Raw genomic sequence first — 20,863 nt, 5'->3', positions numbered from 1 at the left:
ATCAGTCCTTAGCTCTCCCCCGCTGTTTCCTAACATATAATTAAGATGTCTCTCCAGGAAGGAATATGAATCAACCCCCCGAGACTAGTGATGCTACCACTACAAATCAAGCAGATCTCTGCCCATCGAAAAGGTGTGGGTGTTTCGGTTCTCTGCAATTTGCTGTTTTGATTAAGCTATTGAATCTCTTTATAATGCAGAGAAGAACGAAAAGCAAGGTACACAAAGAAAACGTGCAGCCGAACCTTTTTAAATGAGATAATGGATCACTATTGTTGTATTGTAGCAGAAAAACAGCTTAACATTTTAGTGGAACACAATGACACTGAAAGAAAAACTCTGGTGGCAAATATTTGTCAAAAACATGCATACTGTAACTAAGATGTGAAAGCACATGCACTTAAAAAAAATTGTGCTAAACAGTACTAAAAGCTTGTAATAATAGGGGAACCACTATATACTTAGTGGTGATATAGCACCATGGTTTTACAGAGCAAAATATGGTTCTACATAGGTGCTAAATGGCACTTAAAATGGTTCCTTTATGATTATGAGCCAGTGAACCACTTTTAGTGCCATTTATCACCGTTTGTTTTTAGAGTATGTATTTGCTCCGTGGCTTTTATGGAAGGTATTTTCCGGCCAATTTTAAATTAATTAAATGATAAAAAAATGCAAAATATTTCCCACATTTGAAAATTAAATGTTAAAATTAAAATTTAAAGATTAAATTTAATTATTTCATTTTCAATGTGATGATGCATTATTCCTGACAAATTGAAAAATAAAATGCATTTGATTTGACATTTCATTTTCAATACAATCTCGAGGTATATGGAAGGTATTTTTACCTAGAGATTGTATTGAAAATGTAATGTCAAATCATCAAATGCATTTTATTTTTCAGTTTGGCAGAAATGATGTTTCGTCACATTGAAAATGTAAATGAAATAATTAAATTTAATATTTAAATTTTTTATTTTAGTATTTAATTTTCAAATTTATGACATGTTGTGATTTTATTTTATTTTTATTTTATAATTTAATTCATTATTTTAAAAAAGGCCAAAAATACCTTCCATAGGCTTTAGGTCATTATGACAGATAAATATTGACAATAAACTATCGATTATTGAAGTAAAAAACAACATCTTGCAGTTTAATCTAAAATCAACCATTAAAATATTAAAATATCAGAAGAAAACAGTTTGATGAATGGCAGATTCTAAATTAAAGGTGAATCAGATGTAAATAATTAGATAAGTAAATGAACCTACATTTACAGTAAATTAAATTTAATGAGAAAATATGAGTAATGCTCAGTAAAACCTGCGGCTGTAATTTAGGGCCTTCTGGGATGTTGCTAATTCATTTAGGTTGTTGCTAAGCGATTGCTTAATCACAAATGTACTTGGATTCCTCTTTTCACCATCAATAGGCAATAACTTTGTGCACATTTTAAGTTTATCCCTAGGATACGTGGAATACTTTGGGCTTGTAGTTTTGAAATACTCATAATCCCAAGTTTATGAGCAAGGTGCTTATTTTTTATAAGAGATAGATCTTGATATTTCTGACACATTTGATTTGAATAGATAGCATCTGAAGACCAAAAGACAATATGTCTTCTGCCCACATCCTCCAACAGGAAGGAAGTCTTAATTTATTTAATGAGATGAGGTCCTTCCTCATTTGAGCGTGTTCTTTAAATAGATAAGATCATAATGACCTCCTTGGGCTGAGTTAATAATGAAGTAGGTAAGAGCTGTTGGGTCTTCACCCCTCGCTGATCTAGCAGGTGCTTTCACCAACATATTTACAATGTCCAATGGCAACAAACAGTTCTGTCAAGCAACTCAATAGTCATACTTCACCCTGCCTTAGAAAATCCAGCTGAGGTTATTTTTTTGTGATTTACTGTTTTCTACATATATACGGTAAAAAACAAGTGAGTGAAATTAAATCTCATAATGGATTTCACAGACAGGGTCACATATCTGCCATTCACAAATCCTTCTGAGATATACATTTCTGGCAATTGTTGTTTCTGTTAATGTGTAAGATTCAAATCACACTGCATTGTGTTGGGTTTGGAAACTCAAACAATGAAATCTGTATACATTAAGTTTGGATAAAGCCCTCAGTGACCTTTCTGTGGCAATAAATTGACAGCAGCTTTTCTAGAGATGATTGAAAGGTTTTAAGAGGAGACAATCTACGAATGCAACACACCAGTCTGTCATCATCTAGCGTGTGTGAAAACACCTATGAATATTAAGCAATACCATTAGCATATTCAAACTTGTACATTTTCACAAGAACTGATTTGTCTGCACCGTGATGGCAGAGTGCCTCTCCATGATAATACCGTGACTTTCCAAAGGTCTTGAAATGACAGACGAAATATATGCACTCATTATACTAATGATTCCTTTTTGTGAAAGATCAAAGCTACTTATAACCAACCAAAAACCCTTTAGCGAGAGTCATCCAAAAGAGCTAGTAGTTAATCTTATGTTGTTTTCTGGTTTAATGTCTGAAGAGTCGATCTCCCATTCAAGGGGCTGACAACAAGGATTCACAGATCGTTGCCCGTGGCATCTTTGGAGTTATTGTGGGACCTTGAACTGCTGTCGAGTGTCATAAAGTATGTAACTGAAGCCACAGAAATAAAAGAATTAGATAGTTTGATGATTCTTGTAACGTTTAGAGGGAGACAGCAACTCTGCAGGGTTTTGGGATAATGAATTTCCCCCCTCACCTCCCCTTACCCCTCATAATGATGGTTGTGAGGACTGTTTTTACATAATGTGAAATTTGTTTTTCTGTTACACCTGGATGGAAAGCTAAAGTGTGTAATTACATGTAAATTTGGAGTCACTTTAATGCGTGAAATAGCTCGTAAACACGCAAAGATCCAACCAATGGTATGCCATATAAAATTGTCTTACACTTTATTTTGTTAGTGCACTTTACACATTCTACTAACTAGATTAATTTTAACACACAAATATTGAAAATATTGAGAATATTACATTTTGTTCATGAAATATCTCAGACCTAAACTTAAAATCATCATGCAAATGTAACAATAGAAAGAAATCGTTAAAGTCTGCTATGTTTTAATGACCATTGGAGTTTAAATCTGTGTTCCACAATGTGCTTACAGTGTTATCTCTGTTTCATCTGAATATTTGCATTTAGCCTAAAGATTTAAAGATAACATTTACATTCTTCACATATTAATACTGTGCAAAAGTCTTAGGCCACCACCACCAGACTTGTTGGTTTAGAAGTTTTATTGTCTATCCATATTTATTTTTCAAATTTATTTTATTAAGAAACAAACAGAAATACAGGGAAAAATATATTTTCAGGACTAAATGTCTTTAGGCATCGTCGGTGTTTCGTGTGACCTCTCTTGACACTAACACATCTTGAGGGTTTTTGAGCAGAATGAAGTAAAAAGACTAATTTCTTTAAATTAGAAATTATGATTTAATTTAATTTAGGTTTAAGAGATCCTGCAGTTTCCTGCTATTGCTCAAGTGGAAGAGGAGTTTACCCTAAAAACTTGACACAACAGTTTACATTTTTATACAGTTTTTAATACTATATGCACATTTCCTGTATTTTCTGGATGTATTCTATTAAAGAGACTGAGAAACAATTATATATGATCGCTATAACATTGCAATAACAACAAATCTAATTGTGGCATGGTGGCCTAAGACTTTTGCACAGTACTGTATATGCAAAAAAATAATAAAGAACTACAAGCAATTTATAAGACCAAACAATATCCTTTGTACAAATGTCATATTTTATGATGGTGACTTAGTGCTTTATTTCTTTCTATAAGAATACATCATTAACTAAAACTATCCAAAGAGCGCCACAGAGCCCAAACTCTATTAGTATAAATCACAACACTTTGAGTCAATAAGTCATTCAAGTCCAAAATTCTCTTGGTGCCAGCAACCTTCTTTCTTTAATCAATTTTGTCCACTTCTTACATCACATTACTTTAGTCTCATGCTACCAGGTTATAAATTGACTTGTGTTTATTTAAAACTAATTTTTTTGTTAATAACTATGCATACTGAGACACACTGGATTTGCTCAGGAGAAATCAAAAGGTAATGAACCATATAGCCTATATAACACCAAGACAGCAAGAGACTGCCTGCATCAGTCCACTCATTTAGTATGAACTCCAATGACTACTATAAATGACTGTATTCCAAACAAAGAATAAAAGACACTTCTGTGATCACTTCATGCATCCTAGTTCATTTTGTTCACACTGCCTTGCTTACTTGCTAAACTATTAAAGCAAATATAATAAAACACAACATAAACATCTTTTGGCATTTATTCACCTTCAGCTTACAACATTTAGGCATGGCTTTTTTATGAGATTTTTGTACACTTTAAGAAGTACACTTTAATAAACATGGGTTTATTTTCAAAAATTTCAAAAAGTAAAGCTTTGCGCCTAAATAGTTCATATTAGTACCTCAGAGATACATATTGGTAAAAAATTTATACATATCTGTATGTCATGGTAATGTACATATTACACTTTCAATTCTGCTGGGTTGTTTTGAAGCCAATGGTAAGTAAATATTGGACAGAACACATGTTGGGTTATAAATAAACCAAACCCAACCGTGATTTGAAACAACGCAGCAAAGGTTTAACCCAACAGGTGTTTTGACCGACATTTACTCAGCATTGGGGTAAAAACAGCCCAGCAGAATTTAGAGTGTAGGATCTTTTTAAAGCATACTGCCCCAAAGACACCTGGGGCCTCATTTATAAAAGTGTGACTTAGGCACTATCCCACATTTCACCTAAGACCATTTCTGAAATGATCATACGTGTGATTCAGAGAAAAGGAGCATACGTACAAAAAACATGTTTTTTGTACGTACGCTCCTTTTCTCTGAATCATTTATAAATGAGGCCCCTGGGGTACATATTTTGACCATTTTTTTCTAAAAGTGTAGAGCAGTGCGTCCAAAACTGTGGGCCGCGGCCCCCCAGTGGGCCGCCGTGGTACTGCAGGGGGGCCTTGGCTAGGCTAAATCAAAATATAAAAATAATTAAAATATTCTAATTGTTCTGAAATGTGATTTTCCCCTCCCTATTAATATAATATAATATAATATAATATAATATAATATAATATAATATAATATAATATAATATAATATAATATAATATAATATAATTGAATCCATTGCTTGTAAATGGTTTTAGATTTTTTTTAAACATAGTTATGTAATTCATTGCAACAGATTTGTGAACTATGTAGCTTCTTTCCATTATAATTGTAAATAGTATGCAGAAAGTATGTAGTGTTATGGATTTTAATATATTTGTAAAGAAGGTATACGTCATCTTTCATCAGAATATAAAAATATTTCTCATAATTTTTAAAATATTCCTCGTAGTTCTTATAATTCACATTAGATTCTTAAAAAGTGGTTAATAATGTTGATAATTTTGTGCAAAGAGACAATCTGCTTTAATAAAAATATTTTGCTTTTGCTATGTTTTGGGGGGGTCTTACCACTCTGAAGTTTGGAAAGCTTTGGTGTAGACTATAGTGTTGCACAATAGTATGGATTACCATTGGACAGATGAAATGTATACTTAATGCACTGTGTAAAAGTGTAAATGTGCTGTAATTTTAACTTTATTATCGGTACTGTGTTGTCCATCATGTTTGTACACTTTTGCATTTTATAACAGTGCCCCAAAGTTCCTCATTATTAAACTGTAAAAACTTTAGACATAATACACTGAACTTTCCTGTTACACATACTGAAACCAAAACTTAGATTTACATTTATGTAATTATTTTTATTTAGTAGGAAAACACTGCCCTCTTCTGGTGAAAGATAAAGTATGGAAGTGGAAAAGTGAAATAAAATCTATGAAGACTATTTATTTATTATTTAAAATAACACTAAATACAAGTTAAAGTTGTATTACTTGTATAAGATCAGTTGTTTTAAGAACAATCTGATAATTTCTCCACTGAAATTTCAGATTGACCAAACCGAGTCAGAAAGTAGCAGAAACTATAGAATGCACATGGTACAGCCCTTATCAAAACTAACCATTATTTTACTACAAATAAAAAACAAGCAAAAAACATGGTTGCTACAGTTAGACGATGATTATCACAAATTAACCATGGCTTTAAAAGAGGAACTATAGTTTAACCTTGTTTTTGTTGTTAATCAGTACTTTTACAATAGTTATACTATGGCTAATTTTGTCAAATAAATGTAAAGTATACTACAACATTAACAATTTTAATATGCTTTATTAAATCTCTGCACCATTAAAAATTCTGTGTAATTCGTTGGAAATAAATGTCTATGTCCTGATATTAGTTGTGTAATGATATTTTATGTGTAATACAAGAATATGACGTTTGTCACGTCACACAAAATACTGGTGCAATATCCTATTATGCATTATACATAAGGGTGTGTTTTATTCCAGTTGCACAACTGTTCGTGTTCTTAGCTCACTTGCCTGGTAGTTCATATCCATTAGTATGCAGTACCATTCTGAACCCCACTTCCTGAATACCCTGCAGCTTGAAGTGTATTGGTTGGTCAAGTCTGGCAATTTGTCCCGCCCACTTTGTTTGACCGCCTCTGTTACCCCGCACCCAATGCACTCATCTGTTCCAGCAAGAGACATCTCGTCCCCACTGGGCTGGCTGTTAATGCAGCAAATGGTACTTCCTTATTTAATCAGCACTGGTGAGCTCTTGCATCCGAGAACACCAGCACAGGGTGTCGACATCCCTGGGGTAAGTGTATACTATTTGCACTAAGTGTGTAAAGATTCTGTTCTATTTTAAAGCAGAATTCTAAGCCTAACCAGTATGACAAGGCATAAACTCTTTAAATGCATGACTGTTGTGTTATTTCTCTTAACATTTAAATGTTTTTTTTCTGTTTGAATGTGTGTAATCTCCTTTCATGTGAGGGGTTGTAACCGTAACGGATGGGACAGTGATGCAGGAAATCAGTGTCACATGATCCCTGTCACAGACCCTAAGAGCAGATCAGCAGCAGATAAACTGCAAAAACATGCTGTTGAGTTTTTCAAACTAAGGGCTGGATATAGGTCAGCAACGGTACAGAAATCAGTTTTTAGAACAGCATGTTTTATCTTGTTAATGTTTTCTGCAATAATATAGTAAGTCATTAATACAGGACATGGGGCGGCATGCTGTTAGTTCTATTACATAAAATGAAAGTGATTGTAAAAATGTTAACCATGTAATGAGGACAACGCATGTTTTCTGTATTTTGTTCAGTGGATTTGGACAAAAAGTTCATCCTGCTGTATTACTAAAAGGAGCTGTGGAGAGCCTCGGTCATGTATTCACCTCAGAGCCTTCACAGGTGGGGCATCACCCCTAGCGAAAGTGTGGAGCGTTTAGCCTACAGTCAAGGTAAGGCTCTAAAACTTTAATAGTAAAATGCTGTTTAAGCTGTTTGGATATTTTATAACGAAAATGTATCTTTTAGTTAGGCCACACTCTTGGATATTTTATTGGATACAAATTATAAGTCAAATATTGTTGTGGTCAATGGTGTGAACGTCAAAAATGTTAAAATACTCTGGTCAATAAGTGCATGTTTAATGTAAAACAGTCATCTGAGAAGTTGTAACATTTATGACATTTAGCTTAAATTGTTTATTAAAGTTTTTATTTTTGGAATGTAAAGAGTGTCATGTGTTAAAATTGTTCTAAACAGCAGTTATTACACGTCTACATTAAAATATATATTTCATAGCCCAGACAATGTTTCAAACGAGCGGTAGAGGGTATTAAAGCCAATTTGTGTGTTCGACTTCTTGAGGGTCGGCGCAGACCAATCCATGTAAGACATCAGACTATCGCGGGAGCTGTGCTTTCGATTAGTTCTCGCGATACTTAAAGTCATACTTCGATCGGTCTGCGCAACGCCTTCATGAAGTGAACACACCTTATCCACGTTATGACGCCACCCCTTTACTGCAGACGGAATCGTGCTGGAGTTCTCGGGTGTAAACAAATCTATAATCCAGTTTAACGTTCCCCTTATATTTATATGAACGGACACATAGGTCGCCTCTGGGGCGTCGACGCAGAACATCGCAGAAAATCGATTCGTTTAACGTGTATCGATGCCGTTCAACGCTTCGCCACCGTGGATGTTAGGTGAAGCGTTATCCTAACATTTATGATATTGACTTCAACGATGGCGACACCTGCAGAACAGGACCTTGTGTTGTCAGAAGCGGAGAGCGGTAAAGAGCGAGCGCAAGGGTTTGGTATCCTCAGACTGCAGGAGGATAAATCAGCCGCCGAGAAAGCCAGCGGCGCTACTGCTGCCATGAGATCCGGAGACGGGAGATGGCAGGCGCCCATATTTGCCTTAGCCAGAAAAGCATCAGAAACCTTTTCAGGCGGCATTCACGTTCTCCCCAAAGTGACAGAGCTCAAAACATCGCCTTTTGCCGAGGAATGGGGTGGCAAGGGTAAGTTTCGGCTGAAGGTTTTTTGTACAATGACAATGAAATTCGCCATCGGTTGTTTAGACGTACGCATTGTGAGTGATGTCATACGTGCATGATGTCATACATGTTGTATCGTGTTTGTTTTCATCTTAAATGGTTTAACGCTAAAAACATAATGCCATTTATTCACATGTATTTTTCCGATGACCTGTCAGTCAAATCAGTTCCACTGTGTTGTCATGGTAACACGTTGTATTTGTCCTCCACTTAGCCATTGACAATTATCCTAACAAATGCGTAGTGAATGAATGGAAACCAGTGATTAAATATGAAACCTGCAATCTTTTAAAGTTATTTACCTGTGAACGGAATTAAGCTTAATCACTTTCCCAGATCAAGAAGTGACATTGTGGGAAGTAATTATGATAGTTGGAAGTTGACTAGTACTCTTGACAGATAAAACATGTTTGATTATGTTTGCATATGAATTATTGATTTACCTGATGGTGAAAACTGATAACACCACAATTATTTTCTTTGGGCTAGTAGTTGTAGTTGAAACCAGGGATGCACAGATAGGATTTTTTTCGTCTGATTTTAATAAACAATTATACCTATTTTAAAAAACAATTATTTGAACGTACCTAGTTTAACAAACAAAAAAATAATTGGACGATACCTGTTTTGAAAAAAGATTATGTGACAATACCTAGCTTGAAAATAAAATTTTGGGACGATCCTTGTTTTAACAAAAAAATTTGGCCGATACCTAGTTTGACAAAAAAATGTTGGGCAATACTCGTTTTAACAAACAATTATTGGACGATACCTCGTTTAACCAAAATTTATTGGACGATACCCATTTTAGCAAACAATTTTTGGACGATACTTATTATTTATTTCTTTTAAAAAAATGCAATACCCATATAAACAAACAATTATTTGCAGATCCCTAGTTTAACAGCAACAACCAAAAAATGTATTGGACGATACACGTTTTAACACAAATGTATTGGACAATACATAGTTTGACCAAAAAAATTGACAATACTCGTTTTAAAGGCGGGGTGTACAATTTTTGAAAAAAAAAAAACGCTTTGGAAAAGGGAGTAGGGTCGAGTACCAAAACACACTTGTAGCCAATCAGCAGTAAGGGGCATGTCTACCAACCAACATCGTTGCCTGGGTTACGTATGTGTGGGGCATGTATATCAAAACAAGAAGGTCCAGATTCTATTGGGTTAGGGGCATGTTTGTTTAGGTGATTTCAAATATCAACATTGGTTTTCAGAGATTGTGCACCCTGCCTTTAACACAGAATTATTGGCAAATACCTAGTTGAATCAAAAATTATTGGCCGATACCCGTTTTAGCAAACAATTGATGGAAGAAACTTGGGATTCGCGATCATTTGCATGTGATATTATTCGCATCTCGTCAGTAGAGGCGGTTCCTTGATTTGTGGTGGGTCCCCATCGCCTGCTGTTTAGATGGAGCAGCATTTGCTACACGGGGCCGTAGTTCACTGACAAGCTGGGCCATGCGCAGGCGATACGTCCGCGATAATCAATGCAAAATTGCCCCGATTGTCAGTGAACTACGCTTTGTGTGGTGGGTGCTGCTCCGTCTGAGTGGCAGGTGATGGCGATTTGCTGCTGGTCACGGAGCCGGCTTCGCTGACGAGATGCGCAATGACACATGCAAATTATCGCGCATCCCTAGACGAAACCTACTTGGTTTAACCAAAAATTATTGGACAATACCTGTTTTAGCAAACAATTATTGGACAAAACTTTTTTTTTACAAACCGATACTAGGGATGCACGATATACCATTACATATCGTTATCAGCCGATAACTGCTTATTTTTAATATTATCGGTTATCGGTCTGATAGCAAAATTGGTCGATAAATGAAAGCCGATAAATGATGGATTATTTTGGTTTGTTGAACCACTTCACTTGCTCATTGCTGGCAATGTGGAGTTTTGATTGGTGCTTTCTGTGACATAGCACTAAGATGACACGTGTTGCGGGCGGTATGATAGTCTAGCGCAAAGACAAGATGTCCGCGGTCTGGGAGTTTTTCATTGTGAAAATAATATGAATATATATCGGTTATCGGCCCCCAAATATAAAGAGTTATCGTATCGGCCAAAATTTCCATATCGGTGCATCCCTAGCCGATACCTATTTTAACAAACAATTATTTACAATACCTAGTTTGTTGGACGATACCTGGGGGGTTTTCTGAAACTTTTTTTTTACTCCAAAAAAATTGGCTGATACCTGTTTTAACAAACAGTTATTGTCCGATACTGATTTTAGCAAACAATTATTGGCGAATACCTACTGAAACAAAAAAATCACTGGCTGATACTGGTATCACACGATTAACAACGTTGTTTTTTGATGCATACCTGATACATTATATTTTGCACAGACTTCTTTTCTGTTTTACCATTTATTTCATATTTACAAATACTTAAAAGTATCTATGTAATGCAAAAGACATTATACAACTGCCCAATTAAGAAACATTCGGTGTGTTATATCAACATTTGTCATGCTACAGCCAATATGCTGATGATTTTAAATGAGTTAAAACAAAACAATGAAATTTATTGACACTGTTATAGCTGATAATGTTGTCATGACTGACAATATAGTCAAAACGGTTAAAGAGTGCTGAAAGGGCTTGTTAAAATTTGCCCTTTGTTTAAACTAACCCAGCCATGCAGTGTGGTCACATGATAGCCCTGACTACACAACCAGAGGTTAAAGTGCTGTACTGAGTGTTTAAGTTGTTCTTTTTAAATCACAAGAATCAGGAGGCATGGTTTTGGAAAGAAATGCTTTAATATCAAAGTTATCCAAGAATATATTTGTGTCTTCTAGCCTTCCGAGATCCAATGGCAATGGAACGAGCAAACTTGCTAAATATGGCTAAGCTCAGCATCAAAGGTCTAATTGAATCAGCTCTCAGCTTCGGACGGACCCTGGACTCGGATTATCCACCTCTGCAACAGTTTTTTGTTGTTATGGAGCACTGCCTGAAGCATGGGCTTAAAGGTACCGGCAGGCATCACCAAACAGATTAAAAGAAAATCATTTGTTGACTATAGTGTACAGTATATTTACTCAGTTCTAAATATGTCTTTCGTTTTGTAAGCTAATGTTAAATAATCATTCTTCTATGTATCTCCTATGTATTTTTTAGGCCTGTGTCAGAGTTATTCTTAGGCACCAGACAGTTGTCACTCACTATGTGGCTTAATAATAGCGGAAAAAAGAGGAAATATTATTTTTGTTAGTTTTACTAATTTTCAGATGTTAAATCACATGAAGCTCTTTATCTATTAGATAAGTACTGACACATTATTGCAATGCTATTAGATTATTGGTGTCTTTTAAGATTAGGTACACTTTGTGTGTCAACTCTGAGTTGCTTAACAAACACATTTGTCTCTATCTCCCAGTGAAGAAAACGTTTCTTGGATACAACAAGTCACTGTGGGGGCCTCTGGAGATGGTAGAGAAGCTGTGCCCAGAAGCAAGTGAAATCGCAGCCAGTGTACGAGACCTACCCGGGCTTAAGGAAGTGCGCTTCTGAAGATAACATTAGGCCTTACAATTTCTGTCTTTAAGTTCAATCTTTTTAACCCACAAAGCTCAAAATTTTAAAGCTCTTTAGTCTGCTGTTATATTAATATACACATGATCTCCCACATTCGTTCCCCGCACATCAACAGATCTGTTTTTCACAATAGGGAAGTGCAAATATCAGTTTTGGTTCCCTGACAAAACTGAAACTTGCAACTGTAAGTCAAAGGCTGCACATTTGTCAGACACATGCATGCATACATACATATATGTACTGTAGATAGATCTGTCTGTAGTCTATTTCCCTGCACATCAGAATACAGAATGAATTACATTTGTACTCTATTATTTTACTAACTTTGGTGATAAGCTTTTTAACATGATGAATGTATATGTCTGATAGGACACCTCTAGGAAGAGCCAGAGCATGGCTGAGACTCGCACTTATGCAGAAAAAACTGGCAGATTACCTACGTCTCCTTATCACCCGGAAAGACATACTTAGGTTCGTTTTTTTTATCATTTCTTGCTCAGGCAAACAGGAACCAAGCAGTGCATCGCTAAAGGGTTTGCATCAAATGCATATGGCACTGATATATGTTGTGCAAGTTGTTTTTAAATTAATGTCATTTAATGACTCACCCTCATGTCTTTCCAAACTCGTAAGACCTCCGCTGATCTTCGGAACTCAGTTTAAGAATTATTATATTTAGTACGAGAGCTTGTTGACCCTTCATTGAAAAACTAGTAACGGTATACTGTCCATGTCCAGAAAGGTAATAAAAACATCATCAAAGTAGTCCATGTGACATCAGTGGGTCAGTTGGAGTGTGTTGAAGCATCGAGGATACATTTTGGTCCAGGAGTGGCGAAGATTATGGCTTTGTTCGGCATTGTTTTCTTTTTTCGCGTCTGTTGTGAATAGATTTTCAATGAAGGGTCAACAAGCTCTAGGATTAAATATAAAACATCTTAAACTGTGTTCAGAAGATTAACGGAGGTCTTACGAGTTTGGAACGACATGAGGGTGAATCATTAATGACATTATTTTCATTTTTGGGTGAACTATCCCTTTAAATGTCCTGATACAACTAAGGCCTGGTCCTGGATTAATCTAAACCCTGTCTGGGAAACTGCCCCTGAAATGTGATTGCATATTTAATATGTGTTTTTGTGGCTGTTATAATTCATATAAGCAACCAAAATGAGCTCTTTTGCTTGTGCAGTGAGTTCTACGAGAATTCGGCAGTGATGCTGGAAGAGGAAGGGGCCGTCATCGTTGGTCTCCTGGTGGGGCTTAACGTTATAGATGCCAATTTATGTGTGAAGGGCGAGGACCTCGATACACAAGTATGAATCTTGTACATTGGTTGTTGTAATAACACTGATGCTAATAGTTTCTCTTTGAAAAATATTCATTGTTTTGTATCGAAATCCACAAGTTGGCGTTATAGATTTTTCTATGTACTTGAAGAATGACATTGATGACTACAGAAGTGAAGAAAGGTAGGTAGCATACTTGATTGTATTAAATAATTATAATAAACATATGCATATCATGAATGAATCATGAAAATGGTTTCAATAGAAATGGCCAAATTGCTGCTATTTTGGATCAGAAGAACTATGTTGAAGAATTAAATAGACAGCTAAAGTAAGTTCATGCTATTTCTTTTTTCTGGTAAGGTCACTGCAAACTGTTTGTTGGTATATTGAAGCATCTACATTAAATTTGATCTAGTCATTCTTAATTATATATTAAACTTTTTGTTTTGGTCACAGTTCTACAGTTCACGGCTTACAGGGACGTGTGGAGTCCTTAGAAAAATCCAACTCTAAACTAATTGAAGAGGTACAGTTTGCTTTCAGGAATTTAAAGATTGCAAATGTATTTGATATTAATCCTGTTGTTGTTTTATTATAGTTAGCTATAGCAAAAAACAACATCATTAAACTACAAGAAGAGAATCATCAGCTCAGAACCGAAAATTCTGTGATTCATATGAAAGCACAACAGCGTCTTGAGGTATTATGGCATGTTTGTCTATATGTTTGTCTGGATATCTGCGACTCAATTCAGATAAATAGAGAGTTTTTTATGCACTTAAGCTCATTTTAACAATTTATTTAACAGGATGCATATCAACTCTCCCTGCATTGTTTGCATCTTAATAGTCGAAGTGTAATTATTATTTCAGGCAATGCTGTTGTACTTGTATTTGAATGATTTGCTGAAAGTATATCTAAAATAATGTTGCACCTTGTAGTTATTTTGTTATAAACGTATGCAGAAATGAAGTTACGTTATTAGAATGTGGTCAAATACATCCTTATTTACAAGTTATCTAGTTAGTAACCAAATTTGATGCCAAAACACTGTTTCACACTTAGGTTACAGAGGGAGATTTAAGTTGTGAACTGGACACGTACAAACAATCAAGGCAGGGCCTGGATGAAATGTACAATGAAGCAAGACGGCAACTTAAAGAGGAATGTCAACTTAGGCAGGTGTGTGCTCACCCATACTAAAAAGTTCCTGCAGCGGTGCTTGAAACATTTAAGAAGTCAAACCTGTTTTTGTATGTAATTGTTTTATGTTTATATTTAATCCAGGATGTGGAGAACGAGTTGGTTGTGCAGGTGAGCATGAAGCAGGAGATGGAGATGGCCATGAAACTGTTAGAAAAGGACATTCATGAAAAACAAGACACTTTGATTGGACTTCGGCACCAGTTGGACGAAGTCAAAGCCATCAATGTCGAGATGTACCAAAAAATGCAGGTAGACCATCTTGTGTTTTTGAACAAAGTCATCCTCATGGTTTGTGGTTAAAATGCATTAAGCAATCTGTAATTATCAACAGTCTTCAGATGATGGCATGAGGCAAAAAAATGACATGATAGCCAGACTGGAAGAGAAGACGAATCAAATAACAGCAACTATGAAACAGCTGGAGCAAAGGTAAGAAGCTTTTATTCATTTCTTTTAGATCATATCCAGCATAATCTTCAGTCATAGTCCTGATGTGCTTTTCAGAGGATTTACATTTAAAGCTCAATAACACCATCTCTGTAAACATATAATTGCGAGTTAGTTTACATACATACAACGAATAAATCGTTGTATCTATTGTTTTGAATTGTGGTAAAGTAAGGAGACGGTTTTAAAGGGACATTCCACTTTTTTTTTAAAGTATGCTAAATTTTACAGCTCCCCCAGAGTTAAAAATTTTATTCTTACCGTTTTGGAATCCATTCAGCTGATCTCCAGGTCTGGCGCTAGCACTTTTAGCATAGCTTAGCACAATCCATTGAATCTGATTAGACCATTAGCATCGTGCTAAAAAATAACCAAAGAGTTTTGATATTTTTCTTATTTAAAACTTGACTCTTCTATAGTTACATTGTGTACGAAGACCGACGGAAAATTAAAAGCTTTTCTAGGCAGATATGACTAGGAACTATTCTCTAAAACTGGCGTAATAATAAGTGACTTTGCAGATGTAACATGGCTGTAGAAGGCGTAGTGATATTACGCACTGCCCGAAAATAGTCCCCTTGGTTACGTTCAATAGCAGGGGACTATTTTCAGGCAGTGCATAATATCACTACGCCTGCTGCAGCCATGTTACGGCAGCAAAGTCCTTGATTATTAAGCCAGTTTAAGAGTATAGTTCCTAGCCATATCGCCTAGAAAATCACAACTTTTAATTTTCTGTCGTCTTAGTACACGATGTAACTACAGAAGAGTCTAACTACAGAAGAAGTTTGAAAAAGGAAAAATATTGAAACTCTTTGGTTAAACTTTGGTTAATTTTAGCGCGATGCTAATGGTCTAATCAGATTCAATGGATTACGCTAAGCTATGCTAAAAGTGCTAGCGCCAGACCCCGAAGATCAGCTGAGTGGATTCCAAAACTGTAAAAATCTAATGTTTAACTCTAGGGGAGCTGAAAAATTAGCATATTTTCCCGAAAAGTGGAGTGTCCCTTTAAACACGAATCGTTTATGTATAAAAAGTTGCAAATTGTAGCGTTAATTTATTTGACCAATACAACATTAAAGGAAAGTGTCAGCCAAATTCAAATGAAAATATTTTATTTAAATAGCAATGCACCTCAGGATATGATATTCTGATTTACCAGACAAGATCAGATTAGTGTTTTTGTTTATTCATTAGATCCAAAGTTTTTTGCATGCATGTGTTTTTAAGGTTGCATTGAATGGCTTTCTCTCATCTAACCACTCATTTGTGTTCATTTCTTGTTGTGATCTGGTGCCGTCGGAGCTGTCATGTCAACTTCTCGCTCTCCATATAAATCATCCTCCCCTTTCATCTCCATTTATTTACTGCCATCAAATTTCTGATGTTTTATGACTGCACTGCTTAACAAGTTCTTAAAGCTTTTGGATGAAATTGAAATTCACTGATATTTACATCCTCTTTCCCTTTTTGTTCCCCCTTTTCATTTCTTTTTCCCTCATCTTCTCTCTTTCCTCTTAATTTCATGTTTTTGTCAAACATCAAACAGCGACAAAGACCTACTGAGCCAGACGAGAACTCTTGCTATGTCGTTTGTAAAATGTGCTAGCACAGATACAGAGCACCAGTACAAACTGGTCAAAGATATTTCCTTCTGATATTAAACTTAACTGTTTTTGTCACTTAACACTAGTTACTGTGTGTATGGCAGTATCTTAAGTGACAATTAATTGTTTTTTTACTAGCCTTTTTTCAAGTTTTATTTGATGCTGGTCACCGTTTTTCCACATACTATCTCGTGATCCCCAAAAAAACACAATTTCTTGTTGTATCGTTGTAGCATATTTACCTGTAACATTTAAATCACAAACATGTTGTGTCTTTTATCACAAAATTCAATAAACTTGTTGTTTTAAACTACTGTTAACCGTTTACTTAGTAAGTCATTTCTCGAAAGGTCTCTGGCTTATCACAGCTCTTCTCTGTCACCTGGCTCTGTTTTTGTTTCTGCTCTCTTGTGCCTGTTGAATTATGGCCATCTTTTTATTTTGTATCGCATATTTTTCCATACATACCCGCCCTTTCCATTACATTCAGAGCCGTAGTTTTACCCAGTTGGTTTGAATTACACCAGATTACAGGATGCTGAGAGGGAACGGGCCAGCGCAGAAGATGGAGTGCGCAAATTCAAGCAGGACTTTACTAACAAATGCGACAGTCTCCAAAAGCAGATAGCCCAGAGAGAGAAGCAAATGTAAGTTTAGTTTTTTCTTAAAAGTTCGGTTTGAAATAAATGTTATTGTAAACTGCACTCATTTATTAAGATGCAGAAAATGTAATAGGAAATTTATGTGACTTTCTTTTTTTATTAGGATGCAGCTGGAAACGGATTTGAAAATCGAGAGGGAATGGCGACAGACCTTACAAAGTGAATTAGAGAAAGAGCGAGAGAGCATCGCTCAGCTCACCGCCGAGGCTCAACAGATCAATGGGCTGAAAAAAGTAAGTTCACAAAAAAAGAGGAATATAAGTATATAGTAAATTTATATACAGACTAAAGTACTCGCAGCATTCAATATGGTTTCCTGTTTAAATGGTGTTCTGACGTGTCTTCATGTTTTCTCAGGAGTTCCACAGGATACAGGATGAGAACTCACAACTAAAGGGAATCTGTGAGGAGCAGGAACAGGCACTGGAGGAGCTGGGCTGCAAACTCAGCGAGTATGTGATTTCAACCTAAATGACATGCTGGAAACTTAAAAATATTACACGGAGTAACATGGTTTGCTTTTTCAGGTCTAAAATGAAAATTGAAGACATAAAGGAAGCAAATAAGGCACTACAGGTTTGAATTAAAACATTACTTGAGAGACGAAACGAAAATGCCTAAAAGGTTTAAAGGGGACATTCCATGAAAATCTGACTTTTTACGTGTTTAAGTGCTATAATTGTGTCACCGGTGCTTTTATCAACCTAGAAAATGTGAATAATATCAACCCAGTAACTTAGTTTTGGTAAACTGTGAAAAAATAGATCATTGATATTTGGCTCCCCTGGTGATGTCAGAAGGGGATAATACTGCTACTATCCAACCATGACACTCCATTTAAGTCCAGAGATCAGCTCATTTGCATGTTAAATGACACACTCAAAAACAGCACATTGTTGCTCACACCTACAAAGTGACAATTTTAACATGCTATAATAAATATGATATTTCGAGCTAAAATTTCACATACGTACTCTGGGGACATCAAAGATTTACTTTACATCTTTAAAAAGTCTTATGAAATGTCCTCTTTAATACATGTTTAGTAGTCCGTGCTTGTTATGTTTTATCTTTTAACATGTTTATTTATTAATTGGCTTTGTTTTTTACTATTTTAGGGTGGTCAGGTTTGGCTGAAGGACAAAGATGCTACACAATGCAAGCTTTGCGAGAAGGAATTCTCAATTTCCAGAAGAAAGGTCAGAACTAAAAAAATGCAGCCTTTTAATTTGCAATGTTGTCTCTGCCCTTACAAAAATTAACCAGGGTTTTACTACAGTTAAAACCAAAAAACATGGGTTACTACACTCTTACCATATCGTTATTTTTCGTAAAGGTATGATAGCTTGTTTTACATTGTAAAAAAGTTACAGAAAATCTGGTTACCTTAAAGGGGAGATTCAACGGTATTTCATGCATTCTGACTTAAAGGAATAGTCTACTCATTTTCAATATTAAAATATGTTATTACCTTAACTAAGAATTGTTGATACATCCCTCTATCATCTGTGTGCGTGCACGTAAGCGCTGGAGCGCGCTGCGACGCTTCGATAGCATTTAGCTTAGCCCCATTCATTCAATGCTACTATTTAGAGATAAAGTTAGAAGTGACCAAACACATCAACGTTTTTCCTATTTAAGACGAGTAGTTATACGAGCAAGTTTGGTGGTACAAAATAAAACGTAGCGCTTTTAAAAGAGGAACTATATTTTATGGCGTAATAGCACTTTTGGGAGTACTTCGACTCGCCTGAAAAGTCCGCTCCCCTTCTCCCTCTCATAATGGGAGAGGGAGGGTGTTACTGCGCCGCGTCGAAGTACTCCCATAAGTGTAATATCATAATGCTAAACAAAAATACGCAGAAACAGCTTGTGTTATGGAAGCTTTCAATAATTTTAAGTTAATTCAACTTAAAAAAATATTAGTTGACACAACAATTTTAATTTTTGAGTTAAACCAACAAATCTTTTACAATGTATCCATTCTTATCCACCAATGTTTGAGTAGCACAAAAAGCTACTGACTTTGTGCACTGGAAAACATTTGTGTGTAAAAATTACTCAACACTTGCATAAAAAAAAATTTGGTCACTTTAAAAGCACCTTGCTTCTAAAAACATCTGAAATATCTCTTAATAACTAGATATGGTAATTCTCCAGAGCAAATGTTTGAATGAATGGATATCAGATTGTACTAATCAGATCTCTTTGTTTGTCTTTGAACAGCACCACTGCCGCAACTGTGGAGAGATTTTCTGCAACGCTTGCTCTGACAATGAGCTGCCACTCCCTGCTTCACCTAAACCCGTGCGTGTCTGTGACACGTGCCACGCTCTGCTGCTGCAGCGCTGTTCCTCCAATGCCACATAAAACCAGAAATGACAGCGCACCCTCACAACAGCCAATATCAGCTTTATTTTGAACACTGCGCTGGCCTGCATTGTGTTAAGCTGTAACAAAGTGACCAAAATGAATGCATCTGTCATTTCAAGTTTGAAGTTTACATTTCACACAGAAACAAGCCTGTTGCCTCAGAGCAGATTTAACGGCAGCTTTGTGACATATGTGAAGTTGGCCAATGTAGTGTTTATCACCGAGTGCCCAAAGAAATGAGTTATGACTCTGAATGTTTTCCTCTGGGCTGAAAGTAGAAGTTTTGATTTTTTTATCTCAGCACAACGTCCCCATGCATGTTGTAAGTATACTTTTGATATATGAAGGATGAACAGGATTCATACCTCAAACCATGTGTCAAAAGTACACAAATATAAAACTGTACAAATAATTTCCAAGTTACTATACTGTATTCTTATGAAATTGTTTCTTACATTCATTTGTGCCTGTATTAAAAGCCAAACTGACACACAGGGATTTTACAAAGTTGTTCCCCTAATTATAGATGGGCAAAATCTATATTATGTATATATTAAAAGTAAATATGTTTTCAGTGCTGCTTGGGTATTATTATGGTTGAAATCATGTCAGATAGCACAGATTCTTGAACAGCGTTTCTACTCTGCATTAAAGGTAGCAGATTTACCTTGGAGCAGAACTGAAAAGCTACTTGTGTTTTTTTGTTTGTGCTAAAATGTTTTTGATAACTATTCAAAAGCCAACTAACCTAAAGTACCTAAAAGTTTCAAATGTGAAGTTTTATGTACATATGACTAAACCTGAACCACTAAAGCTGATCATAACTCCACCTACTGTGTGATGGCACTTTTAAAATGTTAATATTCAGCCTGTACAAAAACTCTAAATCTGGGGACACACTTGATGATTTTCACACAGATTATAAATGTAATTTGCTTATAATGACTGATCATGCCTAAGCTTCTCCAGTTCTCTTGGTTTACAATCGCGGATAAATATCATTTATTTATACATATCATTTTAGCAAGTCCTTAGGTGTGTCCCCACTAAAAAACAACACAATGATGTCTGTGAATGTATATGTATCCATCCAGGT

General features: G+C 35.7%; 1 protein-coding gene across 6 annotated transcripts; it reads left to right on the top strand.

Moving 5' to 3' along the window:
- The first annotated feature begins 6,685 nt into the window (after positions 1–6,685).
- Positions 6,686–20,596, top strand: rufy2 (RUN and FYVE domain containing 2). Of its 6 annotated transcripts, XM_073873218.1 has the most exons (20): positions 6,694–6,838; positions 7,018–7,168; positions 7,352–7,489; positions 11,439–11,612; positions 12,020–12,138; positions 12,548–12,648; positions 13,370–13,495; positions 13,587–13,649; positions 13,732–13,797; positions 13,926–13,995; positions 14,068–14,169; positions 14,535–14,651; positions 14,757–14,924; positions 15,007–15,104; positions 17,260–17,379; positions 17,498–17,627; positions 17,752–17,846; positions 17,922–17,970; positions 18,513–18,593; positions 19,621–20,596. In XM_073873218.1, the coding sequence occupies exons 3-20, from the start codon at positions 7,414–7,416 to the stop codon at positions 19,762–19,764; spliced, it is 1,899 nt and encodes a 632-aa protein (XP_073729319.1). In that variant the 5' UTR covers positions 6,694–6,838; positions 7,018–7,168; positions 7,352–7,413; the 3' UTR covers positions 19,765–20,596. The 6 variants fall into 6 exon arrangements, with proteins under 6 accessions (XP_073729321.1, XP_073729319.1, XP_073729320.1 ...); XM_073873220.1 differs by lacking the exon at positions 7,018–7,168 and having other exon boundaries at positions 6,686–6,838; XM_073873219.1 differs by lacking the exon at positions 6,694–6,838 and having other exon boundaries at positions 6,866–7,158.
- The last annotated feature ends 267 nt before the right edge of the window (positions 20,597–20,863 follow it).

This window comes from Misgurnus anguillicaudatus, chromosome 11 (assembly GCF_027580225.2).
Source record: "Misgurnus anguillicaudatus chromosome 11, ASM2758022v2, whole genome shotgun sequence".
In the NCBI taxonomy this organism is placed as follows: domain Eukaryota; kingdom Metazoa; phylum Chordata; class Actinopteri; order Cypriniformes; family Cobitidae; genus Misgurnus; species Misgurnus anguillicaudatus.
The sequence above is the reverse complement of the archived record's forward strand: the minus strand, read 5'-3'. Positions and strand labels throughout refer to the sequence as shown.

Excerpts from the sequence above, each read along its gene's own strand:
- rufy2 (XM_073873216.1), top strand. The coding sequence starts at position 8,265 with ATGATATTGACTTCAACGATGGCGACACCTGCAGAACAGGACCTTGTG. Across the intron at positions 17,380-17,497 it reads GCCCAGAGAGAGAAGCAAAT|GATGCAGCTGGAAACGGATT; the intron begins GTAAGTTTAGTT and ends TTTTTTTATTAG. Across the intron at positions 18,594-19,620 it reads TCTCAATTTCCAGAAGAAAG|CACCACTGCCGCAACTGTGG; the intron begins GTCAGAACTAAA and ends GTCTTTGAACAG.